Here is a 20,853-nt window from a genome sequence, read left to right as displayed (position 1 = left end):
GAAGTTTGCGCGGGCCACACCGCTTAAGGCTAGTCTCCAGCGTCATGCTTGTATACACCACAAATACGTGCAGCACACAACAGAAGTAGACACACACCGAGTGCAGGGGAATCGGGGACGGACATATATCCAGGATGGATGGACCAGACAGGAGATAGACAAGTAGCTCTCCCTCTACACTAGCAACCATCAACCTTAAAGCGGGAGTAGACTGAAGATCTTCTGCCGCCTTTTTACTGGGACTCGGGAGTTTATGCCTCCCTCTGCCCTTAGCCATTCCTAATGTCATTGCTGGAGCAGTTCAGGGAATATAACCTAGGGAGGCTGTTCTTGTAAGGTCGTGGAAGGACACATATATACAAGTTATGTTGTTTTTTGCCTATGAGCTCTCTAGTTGTAACAATAATACACAACAAAGCCGTGTTGTCATCTGCTCCCGAGCCCCTCCCCCGGAAGACGAGATGGATGCTACTGTTTTCTGCGGCAGATACGCAGAGTAACATCGGGGGGCAGCAGCAACAGCACCACATAACCCGCTGCTGCTGCCTTTCGCTGCTGCTGTAGCAGCGGAGGCAGCCATTTGTGCCTCTATGCCTAGCCCCACTGCGATGAGCAGCACGATAAGCAAATACTTTGGACAGGACGATCTTACGATGCGTGGAAGCGAGAGCGCTTGAGTAAAAACAAAGACGCACCCTCCTGCCTCAGACCTCCTGAGGTGTACGTACAAAAGGCATATGCGGAACTGGACCTAGCTTTTGTTCAACATGTTGCGCAGTACATAGTGTAGAGCGCCTCCATTTCTGAAATATTCCACCTCGACGTCAGTATCGATGCGGCACTTCGCCTCAAAAGATTTCCCGCAGTCCGTAGACACCCGCACTATGGACCCAGGAACGAGCCGCCCTCCATTCAAAGCAATGTTAAAGCGCTCCCGCCCTGTGCAGGACCAACAACAGCAGGGCACCGTATGAACTAAACCCAGGAGTAGTATCAAAAGAGCAGTAGAATAAAAAGCAACAGCAGTAGCATGTGAAAAAACGGGCACACCACATGCCCATAAAACAGATAAGTGTCCCGCCGAACGCAAGACACAAGAGAGGAGACCACATGCATGCGAGCCACTCAGGTGTGCACACAGCCACATCAGAAAACGAATGAGAATTACCTGTCAGCTTCAAAGTGTCCGCAGACTGCCCCTCTAGAAACTGCAGAGGTAATATACCCATACCCACGAGATTACTGCGGTGGATCCGCTCAAAGGACTCCGCTATAACAGCTTTCACTCCTTGCAAATAAGGACCCCTAAAGTTGGGATTCATATACGCATAGACAGGCACAATCCACACAATTCTCGTAAACATAAAGTATATACCTACTACACACAGATTTTACATTCATGTTTACATATGCATAACAGAGGCAGCATCTCAATTTCACTGCGTAAAGGCCAATAATCAAGACTCTGTGCATTAGGATCTCTCGGTTTAGTCTTAGACTGTGCAGGGAGGTCCTCCCTTAATCCAATACTCTAGGGTTCACTTCTGCGAATGCCCATCTGATGCCGCTTAAACGGCAGCAACTGGCTTTATGGTTTAAGCATTAGGATATACTGTCTTGTGGCATGTCCTCTAGCAACTGATACACACGGATCTCACTTGGCTGCCCAGTCTCTGGAGCTTCCACTGCCGTATTCTTTGCCTGCTAGGACAATCATTGGTTGGCCTTCTGCTCGATACCGCTCAGCTACCTCCGAGACAGGCAAAATTTCGTTGGTCGGCAAATGCATTGCCTTGGGCCCTGCAGAGGGGCACATCTTATTCACCAAACGAATATTTGCGAACGTTCCTCGGACCATCACCTGCAGCAAAAGACAAAGTATGTCCCTCACCATATATGCACACCAGATGGCCTAGCATACACACCAAAAAATATAAACACCGCTGCCTTTATACCTGATATGGAAGGCAAAATTATGCACCTACAGCACTCGCTTCCCTTGATTCTGGTTTGATATTTCTTCAAACGACTTAGTCCTCTCCAACACACTTCGAGTACACACGATGCAGTAGCGCGTAAGTAAACAACGCAAGCCATAAGCACACTGTCCTCGTTGAAGTAAGCAAAAGGAGAGAATAAGAAACCTGCAGTGATATTTATATTCGGGGCATTAATGGATATTCCTGCCCTCACCTCGTCGTTGCCCCTTCGGGATCCGTAGGTGTTGAAGTCTTTACGTTCAACTCCGAGGCTTTGAAGGTACTTGGCAGCTGGGGAGTCCTTTGCTATGTTGCCTGCAGGGGAGATGTGGTCTGTGGTGATAGAGTCTCCAACGCTCAACAAGCAATAGGCTGAACGAATGTCCGGGATCAACGGTAGAGCCCGCTCCATCGTCTAACATTACACATACACACGCAAGCATAAACAGGTCTGTTCGTGCAAGCATATGAATGTTTGCGCATACTGCACATATACGCGTATACATGTGTATGCACAAACTTATATATACAGTCTTGACAAGTGTGCAGACACATACATATACATCTAACATGCATAGTGACATAGTGGGATTGTGCGTATAAATACGTGTGAGGGAGCATGTAAGCAATACTCATAGAGACAGAAGATGCAATATAAACATTCTGGGGGAGGACAGCCAATGAAAAAGGGAACGAAAAGTCGGGTTGAATGCTATGAGGCGATTGCTGCACGAAAGAGTCAAACGGCAGAGCGCAACCAAGTTGTGCAGAGGGAGAACATCTGCATGCAGCCCCATACACATGCCTGTAATTTTATTCTGGTAAGATGTATGCTAACAAAGCGTTGGGATTATGTGCATTCACAATGTGTTGGTACTATGCTCTCTGACAATACAGTGTAACGTAGACAGTTAATGCCGCAGTATTACCATTCTGAATGACCAGTTAACTAAAGCATGTGAAACTAACAAAAAAGAACAAGCAAACACAAGTTAAACAAACACACAAGCAGAAAACGATAGAAGCGGACCTTGAAGAACGGCGGATTGTGAATGTATGTTGAGTCATCGCGCCAATCATACAAAACACGGGAATCCGACGTCTCCAGCGCCTGCCACTCCGGTGTCCCTTGCGTGATGGTGCTGTAAACTCTCTTAAACATGTCGGGGCCCAAATACTTCTCAATCACTGGCTGGACCTCACTGGAACACAGTAGCAGCAGCAAGCAGCAACATACAGGGAGCTCTCGGAATGGAATGTGTGGCCTGTTGGTTGTCTGTATCCAGCTAGTCTGCTTACGACTACCGTCTGTCTGCCCACCAGCAAACCGACGACTGAAATGCAACGTGGACACACTGAATGCAGCATCAAACTATAGAGGAGGCTAGTTAGCAGTACCAGCACAAGAGGCACGATCTATATGAGGGTACTGAGTAGCACCAGCAGTACGAAGATAATGCGCAGCAGCAGCAGAAAACCTTAGGCAATGCAGCCTGGCAACAGAAACAGCAACGGCACTTAAATTTGGTTGTTGCACAGCACCAGCAGGATGCTATGGAGATCTTATTGTTGGCTCAGTGTATTAGGCTGCAGGTACGCACGCTCGGCTTACTCCCTGGTTGGCCATAAGTCCTTGAGAAAGACGGGCTTGCCTTCTTTGTCATGTCCAATGGGTTCGGTGTCGAAGTCGATGTCAATCCGCCCCGCAAGTGCATAAGCAACAACAAGAGGAGGAGAAGCGAGGTAGGCAGCGCGGGTGAGGGGGTGTATGCGTCCCTCAAAGTTGCGGTTTCCAGATAGGACAGAAGCGACCACAAGGTCTCCTTCTTGGATGGCCTGAGACACCTCGCGGTCGAACTCTCCTGTGTTTCCAATGCAAGTCATGCAGCCGTAGCCGGCGAGATAAAAGCCCAGCTCCTGTAGAGCCTCCAGCAAACCAGCCTCCTCCAAATACTGAGAAACGGCCTTCGAGCCAGGAGAGAGAGACGTGACGATGTAAGGAGCAACGCTCAACCCTCGTGCCACTGCGTTCTTAGCCAACAGACCTGCAGCAAAGATCACCCCGGGGTTGCTGGTGTTGGTGCAGGAGGTGATGGCCGCTATGCAGACAGAGCCGTGCTTCAACTCGTACTCCTTTCCTCGAAACTGAAAACGCACCACCTGCTGCTGCTGAGCCTCCGACAAACCAAAACCTTTAAATCCGACAGGCTGCTGCAAACACAATCGAAAGTCCCTCTTAACATCAGAAACCCCCACGCGGTCTTGAGGACGTTTCGGCCCCGCCACACAAGGCTGCACATCACTCAAGTCCAATTCCAACACATCGGAGTACGCAATGCGAGAAGATGCTTCAGCCCCTGCTCCTTCTCCAGCTCCAGGTGATGGCTTCGGTGCTGGTGCTGCAGCAAACAGTTTGTTTGCCTTGGTGTAATGCTCCACTAGATCCACGTGGGAAGCAGGACGACCCGTCATACGCAAATACAACAGCGACTGCTCGTCCACTGGGAAGAAGCCGCAGGTGGCCCTACGCATACACCCGCAAGGCATAAGGCCTAAACCCTAACTAACCCTTAACCCGAATGAAGCCTAAACCCGCAATATGCTCCTCAACGCACACGAATAAAAGATACCTGAACAACCGGCACTTCGTATAGACCCACGGCCACGAATGAAGAGCCCTCTTCATTCTCAGGCGACAATTGACACCAGCTAAGGCGCATTGGTGAAATTTTGCTGCTACGATGTCTCAGAATTCGTTTGAAGGGTCAGCCTGAGTGTTCCAACGACCCCGATTGTTGCAGTGCACAGGCAACCGCAATGCTGCACAGTACATAGCAAAAATATTTGTGATACACCCTGCATACAACTGCTGCCGCGTACTGGGCGATTGTTCACTGAAATAACTCCGCCAACATCCTCCAGTTTTACTCGACCCGTTCGATTGAACAGCAGCAGCGAAATGAAAAAATCACTACGAAGGCAGCCCATCCCAAGAACTTTACCAACACCAGCATGAACATTTTGAATTGGCGCTTGTGTTTGCAGCTGCTGTTACGTTCGTTGCCTTTCCGTTCAAGTGTGGCACAATTGGTGCATTTATCGTCTGGCCCGCGCATGCGCCTCTCGTGTCAAGACACCATGATACAGCAACTGGCTGCGCTGCGGTTTTAACAACAGCTAAGGAGATGGCACAAGGGACCCGCGCGCACCCGTATTCTGGAGCCATGTTGGAAACCGTGGCCCTGTCTGCAAGGGATAGGTGTTGGAGTCCTGGGCCGAAAAACTCGACGAACTTCCCAACGACTCCTTTGCGCCTAAGCCTCTCTGTGAGGGTCAGCACCAGGTCGGTGGCTGTCACCATCGGGCCCAGCTGCCCTGTCAAGTGAACGCCAACCACCTCAGGCAACACCATCGAGATGTGCTGCCCCAACATCACCGCCTCCGCTTCAATACCTCCAACTCCCCAACCCAACACGCCCAACCCATTCACCATCGTCGTATGCGAATCCGTCCCGACGACAGAATCAGGATACAACACTTCCAAATCGCTGCTGCTGGCTCTGCTGCTGCAGTTGCTGCTGTTGCGGTTCGTCATGACGACGGAGGCCAGGAACTCCAAGTTAACCTGGTGCACAATCCCGGATCCGGGGGGCACGATGCGCATGTTGTCGAATGCCTTGCTGCCCCACTTGAGGAAAGCGAAGCGTTCTTTGTTTCGCTGCATTTCTTTTTCGAGGTTCTTCTGCAGAGCCGCAGACGAGCGGCTGAAGTCCACCTGCACCGAATGGTCCACCACTAAGTCCACGGACACCAACGGATTGATCAAGCGCGGGTCGCCGCCTAGGCGGGCCATCGCGTCCCTCATCGCAGCCAAATCCACCACAGCAGGCACACCGCTAAACACACAGACACAAACTAACAGTCCGGAAAGCGAATAAATCAATGTATTACTAGTCAAACGGAGAACAATTCCACGAACAGGTGCACCCACCAACGAGCAAACCAATCAATGACCAAACAAAAATTCGGTTAAGAAAAGAAAGCATAAACAAAAGCAAAGGTACACAAGCACAAAACCCAAACACACCAACAACAATAACCAACACCAATTTCGGAAATGCGTCATATGGAGGGTGCCACTGCTGGGGAGAAGCCCCACGTGAAGTCCTGTAGAAGAACTCGAGCCGGAATAAACGGAATTTCTTTCTGCTCTCTGCTCGTCTTCGGCCAATTCAAAATTCGCTCCACGTCATCCTCCGTCACTCTGCAGAAGCCGCCCCCTCCCCGTAACCCCGAAAAATCCACAGTGTGTGCTCGCATGTATGTGCAAAACACGCTGTGAATATACATCTTACTGCGCATGCAGTAAGAGGGAAACTGAGTACAGAGAGGTGACAGTTGCCTGTATGCTGGTCTTGCACATTATATGCATATAGAGGTATACACGAACAAACGCATGCATATGCGCACATATTGAACACATATATCAAACCATATGCGTGTATATTTACAAACATGCATAAGCCTAAGACTATAAAGCCAACCGCAGATACGCGCACACGCATAAAAGTGTGTTTGCATAATTGTACACATGCATATACCGACGTTGCTCTGCTTGTATCCTAAACAAAAGCGTACACAGTCTATGTACTCCATAAATGAGAGCGCAGACACTATCAGAGAAGCATTATAATGGACTCAATAAACACGCATGCGAACGCAGCGAAGGCACACTGTGGACCCATGCAGTCCTTACACTGCTGCAATGGCTAAGACCCACCGGAAGCCGTCGCAGTTCCGCACGGCGGACTCTAACAAAATCCGCACAGAAAATGGCAGCGCCTCGTAGCGTTCCCCCCCGAATGCTATAGCAAAAGCAGAAGACACCCCCCACAATACAACGATAGAAGTTATCATCGCATCAAAAGCCCTCTGCATAGGCACTCAACATATACACTGACACGTAGATAAACACCAATACAAACATACACACGTTGTTCTCCACAGATTCGCTGTAGGGGTACCCCACAGAACAAGGACCACTACCACGAACTGGGCCCCTCCAAAAACACAGGCATCGCCACCGGGCGGCAACTGATGTGTCTGAGGCACCCATGTTGCAGCGGGACAAAAAGCAGCCACAGGAGGTTGTCTGATCTGGTGGTATTGCAACATAACAGAAGAAAATACAAACAGCGATCGAACCTGTAAGGTCATAGTACGCCTTCTGTGTGCCCTCGAGTGTCTTTAAAGCGCTGCGGAATGCGGCCCCTTTCTGGCCGCTGCTAAAACGGCGAATGCCAGAAATAAAGGAAGACGTAAGGACGCCCTTTGGGGGGCCCCGGTTGGAGACACCGCAGGGCCCCCGTGAGCGCAGCGAGGCCACCAGTAGCTGCCGCATGTTACGCTGTGTCAGTTGCCCTTGCAGCAGCAGCAGCCCCAGCAGCTGTGAGGTGTTGAGGTGAAGAAGAATAGAGGAAAGGAGAGAGAAGAAGGATGCGAAGTTGAGAGATGGCTAAAGCCCATAACGCAACGATGATGGCTGTTTGTTTCAGTGCTGCTGGCTCGTCTGCGGCTGCAGCCCGTTCAGGTAAAGGGGAATTGTTTGCGACGTTTGAGTTCAGATTGATGAGTCGAATTAATCTACAAAATCTTCAGAGGAAAGCCGAGTTTTATCTGCTCACGCTTGAGACACACCGCCGCGCAACGAAGCAGCCGCCAGTCAACCTCGGGGCTTTCGCAAGAACTTCTCCGGTGGCTGCTTCGTTCGTCCACATCCTTCTACTTGTTTTTATTTGTTGAGCATATGTATTTCTTTCATTTGCAATAACTGTCGTCGAAGTATTGTCGTTTCTCCCTTCTTTTCTACTGCCTTCTCCTCCCCAGGTCAGCATGGGGGGCGATGGCGGCTCTTTTTCACACCGCACCGAGATGGTGCGGACGAAAGGATTTAAATTCCTCCGCAATTTAGGAGGAATGGGATATACTCCAAATACTCAAATACGAGAAGGGGACGAACGATTGGGCAAAAACGAAAGCCGCGATCTCCGCAGCTCTGCATGTGCTTACTCGCAGGTATTCAAACCTACCCGCTTCAATAGTTTGCCAACGTTTCACGTAGAACTATATGTTGTGGGGTATTTTTTAAACATATATACGCAAACTGGAGAAAATTTTTTTCTAGAGGCGAACGCAGCGCTTCATCGAATGGGTGGAGATACACCTGGGAGCACTGGTTTGTGGAGACAAACCTGTGTCGAGTATTGCCTTCACGCTTTTCTCTTGTGGCATATGCATATGATGTTTGTTCCTATGCGTGGTCTTCCCCTGCTTACACTCAGAAGTCGTTTTACAGTTGAAATTGGCCGGTGCCTCCTGGAGTTTTCTTTGTCTATTTTTCTCTTGTGCTCCAGGAGAAACTTCAACCTCCACTTCTGGCATGTAGAATTGGCCGTTTGTACAACAAGGAGGCGGTCATCAAGGCTCTACTCGAGAAGGCTCTTCCCCCCCACATGAGGCACGTTAAGTCCCTTAAAGATATGAAAGAACTACGTGTTGAGGTGAGAGGTGCATGCCTGCACCAATGCAGGCCATCGGCCGCCTAACCCCTTCTTCTAGGCGATTTTTGCATGTACGCATGCGCTTATTTTCCTTCTAGGGTTCTGAAAATTGCTTCCCTTCTCCGAGGATTTCTTTTGGTGTCTTTAGTGCACAAATTTCTGTGTCTGTGTGTTTTTATTAATCTTCAGATTAACGCATCCACAGGTTTCCCTGTTTGTCCCATCACCAACGCGGACCTGAGCAGTGGCGTGCGCGCGTCCATCGTTTGGCCCTGCGGCTTCATCATTTCCAACAGAGCCTTAGAAGCTATGACGCTTAAGGTGCTCTACGATTGCGCGGTTTTTTCCTTGGGGTTTTTTGGTTCCATGTTGAGGGTTTAGCTTTTGGGACTGAACCATATTTTGAGGGTTTGCGCCCGTATTTTGTCTGCAGGATGGAGAAAGTAACAAACTCGACAGCAACAGCAACAGCAACAGCAGCAACAACAAGAGCACCAGCGTGGAATCTGGGCGCCCGAAGATTAGGGGCTCTTTTGTATGTCCAATGTGCGCTAAGGAGCATGATGCAACAGAAGACCTCATTCCGCTTTCTCCTGATGAGGAGGAGACATCTCAGCTCCTGGAAAAGGCGCTGCTGCAGCAGCAAGCAAAACTAGCGGCCAAGAAGAAAAACAAAGCAGCAGCAGCCGCAGCAGGCCCCAGTGCTGCCTCAGGTAGCAGCACCGTCACTCCGTCGTCTGCTCAGACCGATGCGAAAGAGGAGGCGGAGAAGCCGAAGGCCACAACCCCTGAAAATACAACGGGCACGCCAGCAAGTCACGCTTCGAATAAAAGGAAACACGAAGTACTCGCACCACTCCCAACATCTAAGCTTCTCAGAGATTGGGTCTTAGAGGCTGAAGCTGCCGACCTGCCACCTCCCGCCAACAGCTCGAAACACAGAAAAGTTGTTGCATAGAAATCGGGTCGTTAGACTGTGTGTCTGTTGTCGGTGCGCACTTGTGGTGAGCACATCAATATGGTATGTGTCTAGACACGCAGCCGTTGCCTTTCGACTTTGTTGCCTTGTCGTTGTCGCATTTGCGAGTCAAGAGTTTTTCCGTAATCCAGCACAGAACGAGGTAGCATAAGCTACGAAAAAATGCAGACATTTACAGGACAATTGGCGTTGTAGATATTTGTGCTCCTTGTTTTCGGGTCACTTGTCGATCGCTGGATGTCTATAGTAGGCCGCACAGACCTACGGAGTAGGGAGTTAATTTGTGTTTTACGCCTTTTAAATGGGATACAACAATGCGCAAACACCTCGCAGTTGAAAGCCCATCAAAATAGCCTTTGGTGCTTTGGTAGCAGGCTACTCTTTGGGGTGTATGCACAGCTGAAACTTGACACGGATTGGCCGCTGTTCTTGTTCCGCCAGTGCGTGAGGCGGAATTAAATTGCCAGTTGGTAGTAATCAGACTGTTTATCATCCTACTGACTACAAGCAATGCCTAATCATTTCATTTTTCTGTTGGTTTGCCCTTCAATTGTTACAGAAGCGTTAGGCTTCCCTCTCGTGAACCCGCTCGCCGCCTACAGCAGAGGCGCGAAAGAAGTGAACGAAATTTGCGTGAGTACTGGCGGCCATGAAGATGGTGGTGGTCCTTACGGTGCAGTTCAAGAGTACCTAGAGGGTGAAGCGTCATATTGAACTCTTCGTCTTGTCACGCAATACCACGAAATGCATCGAAATGCGTTGGCAGATATTTGGGGAATTATCGAAGGGGGGATCGACGCCGGCGACTGCCAACGTGGGCCAATGAGCGGGACGGATGCGTTTCAGTCGATGTTTCTCATGAGTGAGAAGTAAGCAGATAGAAACAGAGCCCCTTCTTAATGTCTTGTAGCCGTGAACGTTCATTGGAGTGCAACAACATTAATATGCATGCGTGAGGACACGTACAGAAATATGCCATACACGTAACCAGGAAGCGGTTGTCGTCGCAGGTCAAGCACTCCTTGGTATTGTTGAGGGGCTGCTGTACTCGAGAAACCGCAGCAGGTAGTGCACCGTTTGTAGTTCACTTGCTCTTCTACAGTGTGCAGACACCCATCTTTGCCTGCCAGATATTACTGTCCTGCTGAAGAGCATGCAGCGTAATGTCGATAGGGTGAGGCCCCTCAATCTGTCCCATAAAACTCGAATCCCCAACAGTATCTCTAAACAATGCTTCGAAGATGAAAGACGCAGACCCTCGAGTTAGCGAACTCTGTCCTGCTGTAACCCATGAAATGGCAACACAAGTAGCCGTCCTCCTGGCCAAGGTATTGCAAATACACCTCAACTGCCTCCCCCACCTCGCAGCGCCGCAGCCGTATTGAAGAGGCTGTTGCAAGGAGCTAGATTCATAACTGGATCGCCAGCTAATAAACTTGCCCTCTAGGCAGCCTCTGGCTACCTGGCTACCTAACTAGCAACCTAGCAAGCAGCGAGCTGCAGTTACACGCGCACCAAGACTAATTCCCTGGAAAGCCGCGTAACTAACAAATTAAAAAAAAATATTAAGTCCTCAGAACACAAAAACACTGGCCTTTATTTTCCGCCCGCTTTAAAGTGGAGGCGTGCATGCATATACTCTGCCATACAAACATGCATGCGTGGATATTCAACGCACATTCATGCATGCATGCATGCATGCCTCTGGCGCACATGGGGGTTCACACCCGCGGCTGTTTCTTGCTCAATCAGTACACATCACAAACACGGGAAGACGCCTGCCTTCACGACCAAGAGCAGACGGTACCCGTCCCCTAAAAACCCAAGCTGTTGGCTGCACCGGCCGCTGCAAAAGGAATGCAGATGGCATGCATCACATATATTAAGTTCGCATACATATACATGCGTGTATGTGGAGGCACCAGCTAAACAGCCAACAGGAGGTGTTCTTTTGTCTGCATCGTCGCCCCGGCCTCTGCCGCTGCGTTCGTCTGGTTGTCCTCCACTGTAAACTGAGTTGGACCGCTGGACTCCCCGTCTTGCATTTTGTGCTTGCCCATCTTGCTGCTATCCTGTACCGTGCCTCTGCCTTTAAACACGCAGTTACCTTTGCTTGGTTTGTTGCCTTCGATTGGTTTCTGCCCTCTATTTAATCTGCAGTTTTTGCCGGTGCTACTTTGCCATGCGCGACAAGGTCCGGGTGTACTCCTGCTCGCAGGAAGTTGTCTGCGCTAGCTGCCGGTATGTCTGCGGGCATGAAGGTAGCGTCGTCGCCCATCGCTACACGGCCTAGCACGCGGCCGTCTGCTGCAGCTGCTAGGCTCGCTATAGTCTCATGCGTGTATGCGAGCTTGGCTAGTTGACGAGGAGAGGGAGAACAGCAAGCCATCCATAACAACCATAGCATCGTCACCAAACACCAAAACGCATTCTCCGAAAAACAGTCGTGGCTGCAGGTCGTACACTGCAACAAGCGCGCGCAAACACACATATCACATTGGCGACATTGGCGCCTACAAATGCGGGCCTAGGAAGAGGTGCTCAATACTCATCGACACACCAGAGCACGGAATAAATAAATACACTCCGCATGCGACGCTGCACCAAGAAACTTCAGTGCTAAGGAGAAACGTTATTGGGGCTTGTACGCAGGACTGAATGCATGCATATTCGCATCAATGAATGGTATGCAAAAATACGCGAGAACAGCCACTAGAAGACACGAATGACACACACACGTAAAGCTTGGGTTGATTTGTACGTAGACAGCATGCGCGCTACCTTATTAATTCATTTCCGCTGCATACGTACGCCCACGTGTGCACCTAGCTCTCCCAAATTGTAAATACCATACTCACTATGTCACTAGGGCGAAAGCATACACTACACACTACACAGAATACATGCATATTGGCTCGTCCATCAAAAAGCATCCGGTAGAAGCTCATCGATGGAACAAGAACCACCCTCAGGCCTGGCTCACCTGCGAGAACTGCACCCCGCTGACAACGGCCAGGATCAAGAAGGTGCAGACAACCAACAGACCGAATAAACGCATCACCTGGGACAACTCTCCAATCGTGAACCGCGATAACCCGTTCTGAATAATTGCTGCGCGCTGAAATACGTAGTAGTTAAACGCCATCTGCATACAGCCATCATACAGATACACCCAAAAATACGTCCATACGAATGCTCATATTAAGCAGAATAAAAGCAACAGAAGAGACATATGCGGCATGGGCTCTCTTCTTGTCTTTTCGGTTATCCATAACAGCTGCCTATATAACCAGAAAGCAGGAGCAGACACCGCAGGCACGGAACTTACAACGGAAGCGGGCAAAGCAGATATGAGGCTCCAGTACATGGGTATCGTCCTCGGGCTCCTGCGATAAAAGGAGTATAAACACAGAGTGTCCCCTATGCAAAATGGTGGGGCTCCCTATATTCTAAGTGCAGGAGAGGGTACATGCATGCAGCTGGCAGGGCCAATACAGCAGAGGCCCGAGACTACTCCCCAGACAGCAGTAACCCTCGAAGAAAAGTATTTTCCAAGAATGTATGCTTATGATTACTGAGACTACGAAGAAGCACTAAAAGGGTAGCTCGGAAAGGGAGGTCGAAGCATAGGCAGCTCCCGCTAGGTGGTCGCATGCTTGCGTACTCATCGTGAACAGTCGGGTGTACGGTATAGTAACAGAAACAGCATGTGGCGAACACTGTCCACGTGCAGGGGAAAAAGAGAAAAATTACATCTTGAACAGTCAGGTCGCAGACAGCGCCAAAGGCCCGTCTCCTGAGGCAGTTCCGCGCCATCCTGTACTCAGGGGCGAGACAAGGAGGAAGAGAGACGATGAAGTGTCATAAAAGCAAAAGCACCAGTAAAAAACAGAAAGGGCAAGACGGATTTCCTAACAGTACCAACTCCAGCTCTGGGGCCCTCGGGTAGGCCCCGCGGTGCCCTCCTTTAACCCCAGACCACCACGCGATGGCGGTAAAAGAGACGCCGTCTATAAACCTGCCGAATAAGTGCTTATCAATGCCCACAAAAGCATTCTGTTTATTTTAATCCAATTTTGGTTTAAATTGCTGGCAAAATGGGGGATATTGCGTAGCTGACTCGGGAGTATGCACACCTCAGGAGCCGGCTAACTACACGCAGGTACTCTCAGCACGCACAGCGCTGCAGGGCTGGTGCTGTCAGGCGTACCCCTCTATCAGAGAGCAAAGTTTGTTTTCAAAATTCGTGTGTTTCTCTTTTCTTCTGAAGATATTTACATTTCGCAGTTATAGCGTGTTCAGAACTCGCGACAAAAGGGCCCACAACAGCCACGCAAGTGCCTCGGTTCCCCCTTGAGATCATCGTTCAGGTGTGCGTACAGCACAGCAGCGCAGTGCGTGTGCAGGCGGCAGTGAGGTGTGCTGGTGAATCATCATCAGTATCATTTGCTTTCTTTCTTTTTTTTCGCGAATTCCATTTGAGTCTTGAAAATGGCTAGCGGAATGCCCGTTAATGACATCTGCGTGACGACTTTTAATGAGCTGAAGTTGCGTCATGCCTTCAAATGGATCATCTTCAAGATAGACCATGACGAAATTGTGGTGGAAAAGAAGGGGACCAGCGGCAAGGAGGACTTCTCCAAAGAACTACCTACAAGCGATTGCAGATACGCAGTGTATGACGAAGGTAAATATATACATCTGTGCATTTTTGGTCTTCTTTCAACTACTGCAGCGGGAGCAACCACACACGTAGCAGCTGCGGGCGGTCCCTGGGGTGGATGCTGCTGCTCCTGCGTGCATGTTGCTTGGCCCGTTGACCATTATGAATTCCGTTACTTGGCTCCTTAAAAGTTGTGTCATGTGTTTCTTCGGAAGCAGCTGCCTCCTGCACATTTTGCACAGTTGGTTTGTGTGCTGCCGCTGAGGCCTCCCGCTCGCCGGTCATCGTTGCTGCACACTTCCTGTTCAGCAGATTATTACAGGTAGAGTTTCTTATTTGGTGATTTGGTGTTTCATTGCGGTGTATCGATGCAGGGCAGCGCATCCACTTCATCCTCTGGTCGCCAGACTGTGCCCCCGTGAAGCCCCGCATGATATACTCCTCTTCGAAGGACGCACTTGGGAAGAAGCTGGAGGGCACAATGGCCACCACGCTGGAGGCACACGAGCTGGGCGATCTCAGCGTGCTTAACTAGATGCGCAGCTATTCGCCAGCAGCACGACGCAGCAGCAGCCGCTGATGCATTTGCTGCAGAGGGGGACAGTAGAGTTAATGCATTGGGGTGGTGTTATGGTGTTGTGAATATGCTCTCTGTCAGTTGAGCTGTTTGTGGTTCTGATTTTGTTTCTTTGGCCCATCGCAGCGTCTGAGCTGCCGAGGAGTCATCAGACGAACAGGCGGCGAGTTTGCTGTGGGCGTCACAGCGTAACTGAGCTGCAGCTGGTGCCTTCTGCTGCAGGGCAGCATAACGGTCGAAAGAAACAATTAACAAATCGGATTAAATGAGTGACAGCGGCTCTCAAAAATCGGTACGGAGAGTAGGAGCTTAGTGAACATGCACAAAGGAGGGAGGGCGTTGCTTAGAGCTGTTGCTCTGCTAGGATCTGTATATTTTTGACTGCGAGTACAAAGAGCGAGAAAGGCAGTTGGAGGGTTGCAGCACATGGTTGCAATCCCGATAGAAGGGGGGACGTACTGAGTGGGAGTTTAAAGCGTAGTGGGGTGAAAGGACCGAAATTCCAGAAGAATAACTAGTTGCCAGGACACTGGGTGGCTTGCCAGTTGGTACGGCGGGAGGTGCATTTAGACACTTAGCAATAGATGCAATTGCGGTAGTATTTATAGGCTACGGAGGGGGCACAAGGGAGGCGCTTTTTAAACTAAAAGAGCCGAAACGGAACGGACCATGCAGGCATCGCAAACATGCTGTGCATATGCGAGCACGCATCGCAAACATGCTGTGCATATGCGAGCACGTACATAAATTTGGCTTGTATGAGGACCTCCGGTTTCGGACCTCTGGTTTCGCAAACCGGGTGTGTTCGGGATGTAAAATAACTCCCATAAGCTGTAACTTGACAAAACTGCTTAGAAGATGAAGAACTATCATTATCCAGCATCCAGATGCCTGAGCGGCAGGAGGACAATGGTGAAGATGTGGTGACCGGAGTTTCCGCCACACTTCTGCTACTACTGCTACAACGGGACTCCTCGTAGCAACATTGTGTAAGCGGCAAAAGAGTCACATGCTTGAAATAAGATCTCGGAAGAACTCCTCTCCCTCACGCCACCTGAAAATTCGTTGCATCGCGATGTGTACGGGGAAGATATGCCCCCATGCAAGGACAACCAGCCACCACACAGCCCCACTTTACTTCATGAATTAACACTATAAAAAGATGCTAAACAAGTGCTTGGTCGCTAGGTCGCCAACCTGCTGGGAGATCGTGATACTCGTATAAACTGTACACCTAGCGTTCAACAGTTTCCCTCGTGGGGCCAGACCAGTGCAAGCACCAGACCCTGTAACCTTAAACCCCTCCCGAACACACCCCAGATAACTGTTATTAACGAGTACTTCACCTCCAGCAGAAAACCTACAAGCCAGTAGAAGACATACAATGCCGCCTTGAGGCGGGCAATGTTACACCCGCCGGTGCATAACACAAAGGTGTAATGTGATCAAACAAAGTGGAAGCCTCAGACCACTTTGTGGACAGTTTTATATTGTGGACTCGTGTGTCTCGTACCGTGAAAGCATATTTGTTCAGCTGGGTTCAGCCCAATAGGCCCTCCGTTGCATTCTCGTAGTAACACTTCTGGTGTTATACTGTGCATTTAATTTGTTTTTAATTTTGTTTGCTTTTTATAAAGCATTTAAAAAAATAATATTAGATGTGACATGAAGCTCATTTCAAATTGCTAAGGCCGCCTTTTGCTTTGCTGGGCCCTCTGCGGCAGGGGTCTGCTGGGACTCAGCCGGATTGAGCTCGGTCTTTCTCTCCTTTCTCTCGTCCAGTACCGCAACTATTCTTTTTCAACCTTTATTGCTTTCTGTGAAGCGAAAACTTGAGAAGCAAGGTGCAGTCTCCGGAAAACGTGCACCAGTATGACCCTCGGCGCAGCAATGGTGAGAAAAGTGCTAGGCTTTTTCAGAGTATGCCAGAACTAAATCAAAGAGTTTAATATTAACCAGAAAAAACCTCTGTCCCCTCACTGACTGTTCAGAAGGACAATATTCCACGTAGGGTTCGTCTATCAAGATGAGGAAACTACAGTTGACTATCGGTAATTTCTCGTTCTTCATCCTAGCTAGCTGGATGGCTGGCTAGCCAGAACCGGCACGTTTGTCGTGGATGACCATAGAAACTGTTGAGTCCTTCATGCCCCTGGGAGTTGCTCAGAGCCTGTTCTTTTATTGTTTGGTAACGCATTGATTCTATATGTAGCACAGCTTAGTAAGCACTGTCTCCAGCCGTTTTCCTCGCCTCTTCTCAGAAGGGAATACTTTCTAGAGAACAATACGCATGTACGCATGTGGGGCAACAGACAAACCCTTCAACTGTGGGTTACACACGGTTGCTACAGATAGGCAAAAGCTAGGATGAAGAACGAGAAATTACCGTCTCGTGTGAACATAACTTTATCAGAATGTTAGTTTGCTTGCCATATTTTGGCTCACCAGCACAGAGTCAAAGGGAATAGACCCAGAGGGTCAACTGAAAACTGAGATCAGCCGAAGTTACCATTCCTCATATCCCTGTATCATGGGTAAAACACTGTTTTGCAAGATACAATGCCGCAAAGTTGGTACGTTGTCAGCTGTAAGCGAGCACGACATCCCCAAACATGCCTGAAGCCGGTCCCCATGAAGCAATGTATGACTGGCGTAGTCGCTGAGTCATCACGACTTTCATAGAAGCCTGTATGGGATTTTTGAATCGGATAGAGCTTAAATGATGATTGATTTCGCGAGTTGGTGGACTAGCTAACCCTGTGTCTATTGCTCATATCAAGGCAATTTCGTGTTCTTCCCTAGGACCCGGTCAATTATAACGTGAGCCAAAGCTGTGATTTCTAGAAAGTGTCTATATGTGTATATCAGGTGGGTGATTAATTAGCCAGTTTCGGAAGATGGGGCCTGGTCGTTGTTGCAGATGGAGTTGCTGTGAAGATGTAGATGCAGCAAGGTGCGCTACAACTTACTCAAGGTCGGCTGGCTCGCGGCTTCCCAGGCCCTCTGGCAGCTCTGGAATAGTGTGTGCGTGCTGGATCTGCTGGATATCCTCAGTCCTTGTAGAATTCGTCTGTATTGCACCTGTCGAGGACTACCGCCTGCGCGACTCATCACTTTCGTCCGGATGGCATCATCCATGCTACACGACAAAAGCTCGGGGTATCTATGACCATAACGCAAAAAAGTTTTACAGTGAATCACTCTATTTTTGTCTATGAAGAAGGATTAATGAGGACAGGACTTTCAAGCTGGTTACCTGCAGGTACCGCTAGCAGTAGAGCGTGCTGGCTCCCAAAGACACAGCGAGATTACTGGGTGCAACAAACTGGGTGCAACAAATGGGGATTCTGCCTTGGTTTTAGGAAGCGTTATATGTTATGCATTCATGTGTAATCTGATCAATTTGGAGGAATTCATCTTGCGGAATATGTGCAATGTCTTCCAAGTGCGTTGAGGCTGGTCTGATCCGAGGCAAGACGCTGTAAAGACGCAAAGCACTACTGCTTCCTCTGTTGCCAATTCCTCGTCCCAAATTAATTTTAACTTCAATATCTTATTTTATTTAAGTCCCAAACTGCACATGAGATGAGTACAACTGCCCACCGCGTCCGCACCAGGTGGCCGCCTGGCTGGATGTGTGCACCGCGGAACGGGAACGGCCTCTTGAGCCCGCGGCCTCCCCGTGGGTGGACTCCACCCATCAGAACAATTTTTCTGTTGTGCGCCCCTTGTAAAGTCGGTTCAATTTTTGTTCATATTTTATTGTACGTTATTTGTTTGACAATGGGGTCTTTTTTCAAGGCGTCCGCTCTTTGCCTCGTGGCGCTGTGTGGGATGCAGTCGGGAGCGGATGCCAAAGCATTGACATTCGTAGTCAAGCCTGTTGGCGATGGTAAGCATATTCCGTGTTTCCATTTGCGTTGCCTTATTTCTTTGTTTTTTTGCAATCGTTAGGGCGGTATCGTTTTGGCAGTACATTGATTGTGCGCATAACGCTCGCAATTTGCAGACAGGTCGTGTTAACTTGTGGCATCCACGGTGTTGCGTGTGCCGTGCGCAGATGCGTACACGACTCTTAACCTGGCCCGCAATGGTGATCTTACTGTGAATATTAATTCATTGGAGAGGAAATCTACTCTCGAGGAAACCCTGAAGACAGCTTTGAATACGTCGGCAACCGCACTTACCGGCTCTGAGTGTTCCTCAATGCAATTCCACTCCACGCTCGTAAGTTAATTCATCACTCTATAAAGGCGCTGTTAGACCCCCATGTGATTTTCCGCAAGTTGCAACACATATTTCATCTTCCGCTCTGTGTATTTCCAGGACAAAACCACGCTTCATACTGGATATTCAAAAGCTGCTGGGCCAGATTATCGCCAGATGATACAGAAGGTACTTGACGATGGGCTAAAAGTCGGGTAAGCATGTCTGTGCTTACTTTCCCGTACGGTTAGATACAGTGAGTATTTCATGCAGGTATTAGTATGTACAGATGCCTTAAACCTCAATTTTTTTTTTGAATTGTGAGTATATCTGGCTGTTTCAGAGATTTGGCCTCATATCCCTCGAGTTGGACCAACGTTTGGTCTGACGCGAATGGCGCCAACCTCGCAAACCTCCTCTGGTCCAAAAGTAACGGTGTTGGCTGTGCCTTAGCAGTTTGCGCCGAAGACGCAGCTGAAACTGATACGGCTTTCCTAGTTTGTCAGATGGATCCTGCACCGCAGTTGAACAATGCTCCCTTCGAGTAAGTTTTGGGTCTAACATTTTCACATGGCAAAGGGTGCATAGTTGCAAAATGCGTCCCCAAAATGTCTAATTTTTTATTGTTTTTTTTTTTACAGGAAGCCTTACTACCTAGCGCTTAAGGAACGAACAACGAAACTGAAGGATATGAAGGAAGAGGAACTCAAGGGCACCACCGGCGGTTCATCCATTGCCGTCCCATCCGTTCTTCTAGCCAGCTTGGTCGCCCTTATCGCAACTACTGCTGCATAGAGGCAAAGTCCAGCTGGATGAAGTAGTTAGGCTTCAGAGTTTGCAGGCAACACACGACGACCTCAGGTTGTTAACTTCCGTTCAGCATATGGGCAGAAGCATCTCACTCCGACCTTTTGGACGTCACTTGCATGCCTAGTCATGCAAAAGTGGCATTGCAGCAGCTACGTTTCGCTGCAGCAAGATCATGTCGCTGGACCCATAAGTGACAGCGGCATTTTTGTACAAAGACATTTTCGTTGCTATTTCCGAACACAGCGTTCATCAGTTCAATCACTATTGACACGTTCCTATGGTTAATCTAGAATTGGATTGTCAATAGATTGCTAAGATGAATTGTAAAATTGAAGTACGCTAGATTTTAGTAGAGTAGCGAAATGGTCATAAGAATGTTCCCTCCTGTCCTTGCTTACTCCCTAATATCTTTCCATTGCTGACCTGCACATGTGTGTCTGCCTGGGACGACAGGGTTCTTCAAACGAAGTGACTTAATGGCACCTGCAGTGGTGAAATCAACTTAATCTCAAGAGATCTCGGGTTCTAAATCTCCTAGGGCAGCCTTGAAGTGTAACGAACAGCGAACTCTGCTCCCACTACCTGCAGCTCGAATGCAAACGAAATAGTTGCACACTCCTCCCCTTTAGTCGAAAATCGACGGATGTCCCTTAAATAAGCCGAAATAATCAAATAGCAGTACTTAAAAAGTATTTGAGTCCGTTTTATGTGGGAGAAAACTCAAGAATAACATATCTACCGCCTCGACCCAGGGGAAGGTCAGTGCTGGCTGTGAGGAGTCGGCTCTCGTGCACGGGCACAACACTTGGCTCTCCGCTTAGCCTATGGCGAGTGAATTCGTTATAAGGAACAATAAAAAAATATTTAGTATTTAGTGGGGAGCGTTTGGGTCAAATTGTGGTCGAATGGACAAGTTTAGGGCCGGTGGACTAGCGGCACTTGCCTCTTACGGTGAGGCTCGCAGCTCGTCCCCCCTTTGGGGATGGGGGGCTTTTGGGACCTTCACTAATCGGAGTGGCGTGTTTTATAACTTTTAGGAAGGTATTTGCAGAGATAGGAATTCGATACGTGGGATGCAT

The 20,853-nt window shown here is 49.1% G+C and overlaps 5 protein-coding genes across 5 annotated transcripts; 3 read left to right on the top strand and 2 right to left on the bottom strand.

The window, feature by feature from the left end:
- Positions 1-751: 751 nt before the first annotated feature.
- EMWEY_00035610 (aconitate hydratase, putative) lies at positions 752-7,380 on the bottom strand (the record flags this gene model as incomplete). The annotated part of the gene is made up of 9 exons (XM_013482065.1): positions 752-939; positions 1,169-1,305; positions 1,659-1,861; positions 2,194-2,394; positions 3,010-3,181; positions 3,592-4,503; positions 5,189-5,875; positions 6,736-6,844; positions 7,185-7,380. 9 exons carry the CDS (start codon positions 7,378-7,380, stop codon positions 752-754), a joined length of 2,805 nt encoding a protein of 934 aa, XP_013337519.1.
- Positions 7,381-7,871: 491 nt separating this feature from the next.
- EMWEY_00035600 (hypothetical protein, conserved) lies at positions 7,872-9,497 on the top strand (the record flags this gene model as incomplete). The annotated part of the gene is made up of 4 exons (XM_013482064.1): positions 7,872-8,054; positions 8,393-8,539; positions 8,729-8,860; positions 8,973-9,497. The coding sequence occupies 4 exons, from the start codon at positions 7,872-7,874 to the stop codon at positions 9,495-9,497; spliced, it is 987 nt and encodes a 328-aa protein (XP_013337518.1).
- A 2,170-nt stretch (positions 9,498-11,667) lies between these two features.
- EMWEY_00035590 (hypothetical protein, conserved) lies at positions 11,668-13,334 on the bottom strand (the record flags this gene model as incomplete). The annotated part of the gene is made up of 4 exons (XM_013482063.1): positions 11,668-11,982; positions 12,502-12,663; positions 12,847-12,904; positions 13,237-13,334. The coding sequence occupies 4 exons, from the start codon at positions 13,332-13,334 to the stop codon at positions 11,668-11,670; spliced, it is 633 nt and encodes a 210-aa protein (XP_013337517.1).
- A 675-nt stretch (positions 13,335-14,009) lies between these two features.
- Positions 14,010-14,716, top strand: EMWEY_00035580 (actin depolymerizing factor, putative; the record flags this gene model as incomplete). Its single annotated transcript, XM_013482062.1, has 2 exons — positions 14,010-14,205; positions 14,556-14,716. The coding sequence occupies 2 exons, from the start codon at positions 14,010-14,012 to the stop codon at positions 14,714-14,716; spliced, it is 357 nt and encodes a 118-aa protein (XP_013337516.1).
- Positions 14,717-18,541: 3,825 nt separating this feature from the next.
- On the top strand, positions 18,542-19,759 carry EMWEY_00035570 (SAG family member; the record flags this gene model as incomplete). The annotated part of the gene is made up of 5 exons (XM_013482061.1): positions 18,542-18,650; positions 18,819-18,985; positions 19,085-19,179; positions 19,308-19,508; positions 19,606-19,759. 5 exons carry the CDS (start codon positions 18,542-18,544, stop codon positions 19,757-19,759), a joined length of 726 nt encoding a protein of 241 aa, XP_013337515.1.
- Positions 19,760-20,853: the final 1,094 nt, after the last annotated feature.

This window comes from Eimeria maxima, genomic scaffold (genome assembly GCF_000499605.1).
Source record: "Eimeria maxima Weybridge genomic scaffold, Emw_scaff501, whole genome shotgun sequence".
NCBI classification, from domain to species: Eukaryota; Apicomplexa; class Conoidasida; order Eucoccidiorida; family Eimeriidae; genus Eimeria; species Eimeria maxima.
The sequence above is the reverse complement of the archived record's forward strand: the minus strand, read 5'-3'. Positions and strand labels throughout refer to the sequence as shown.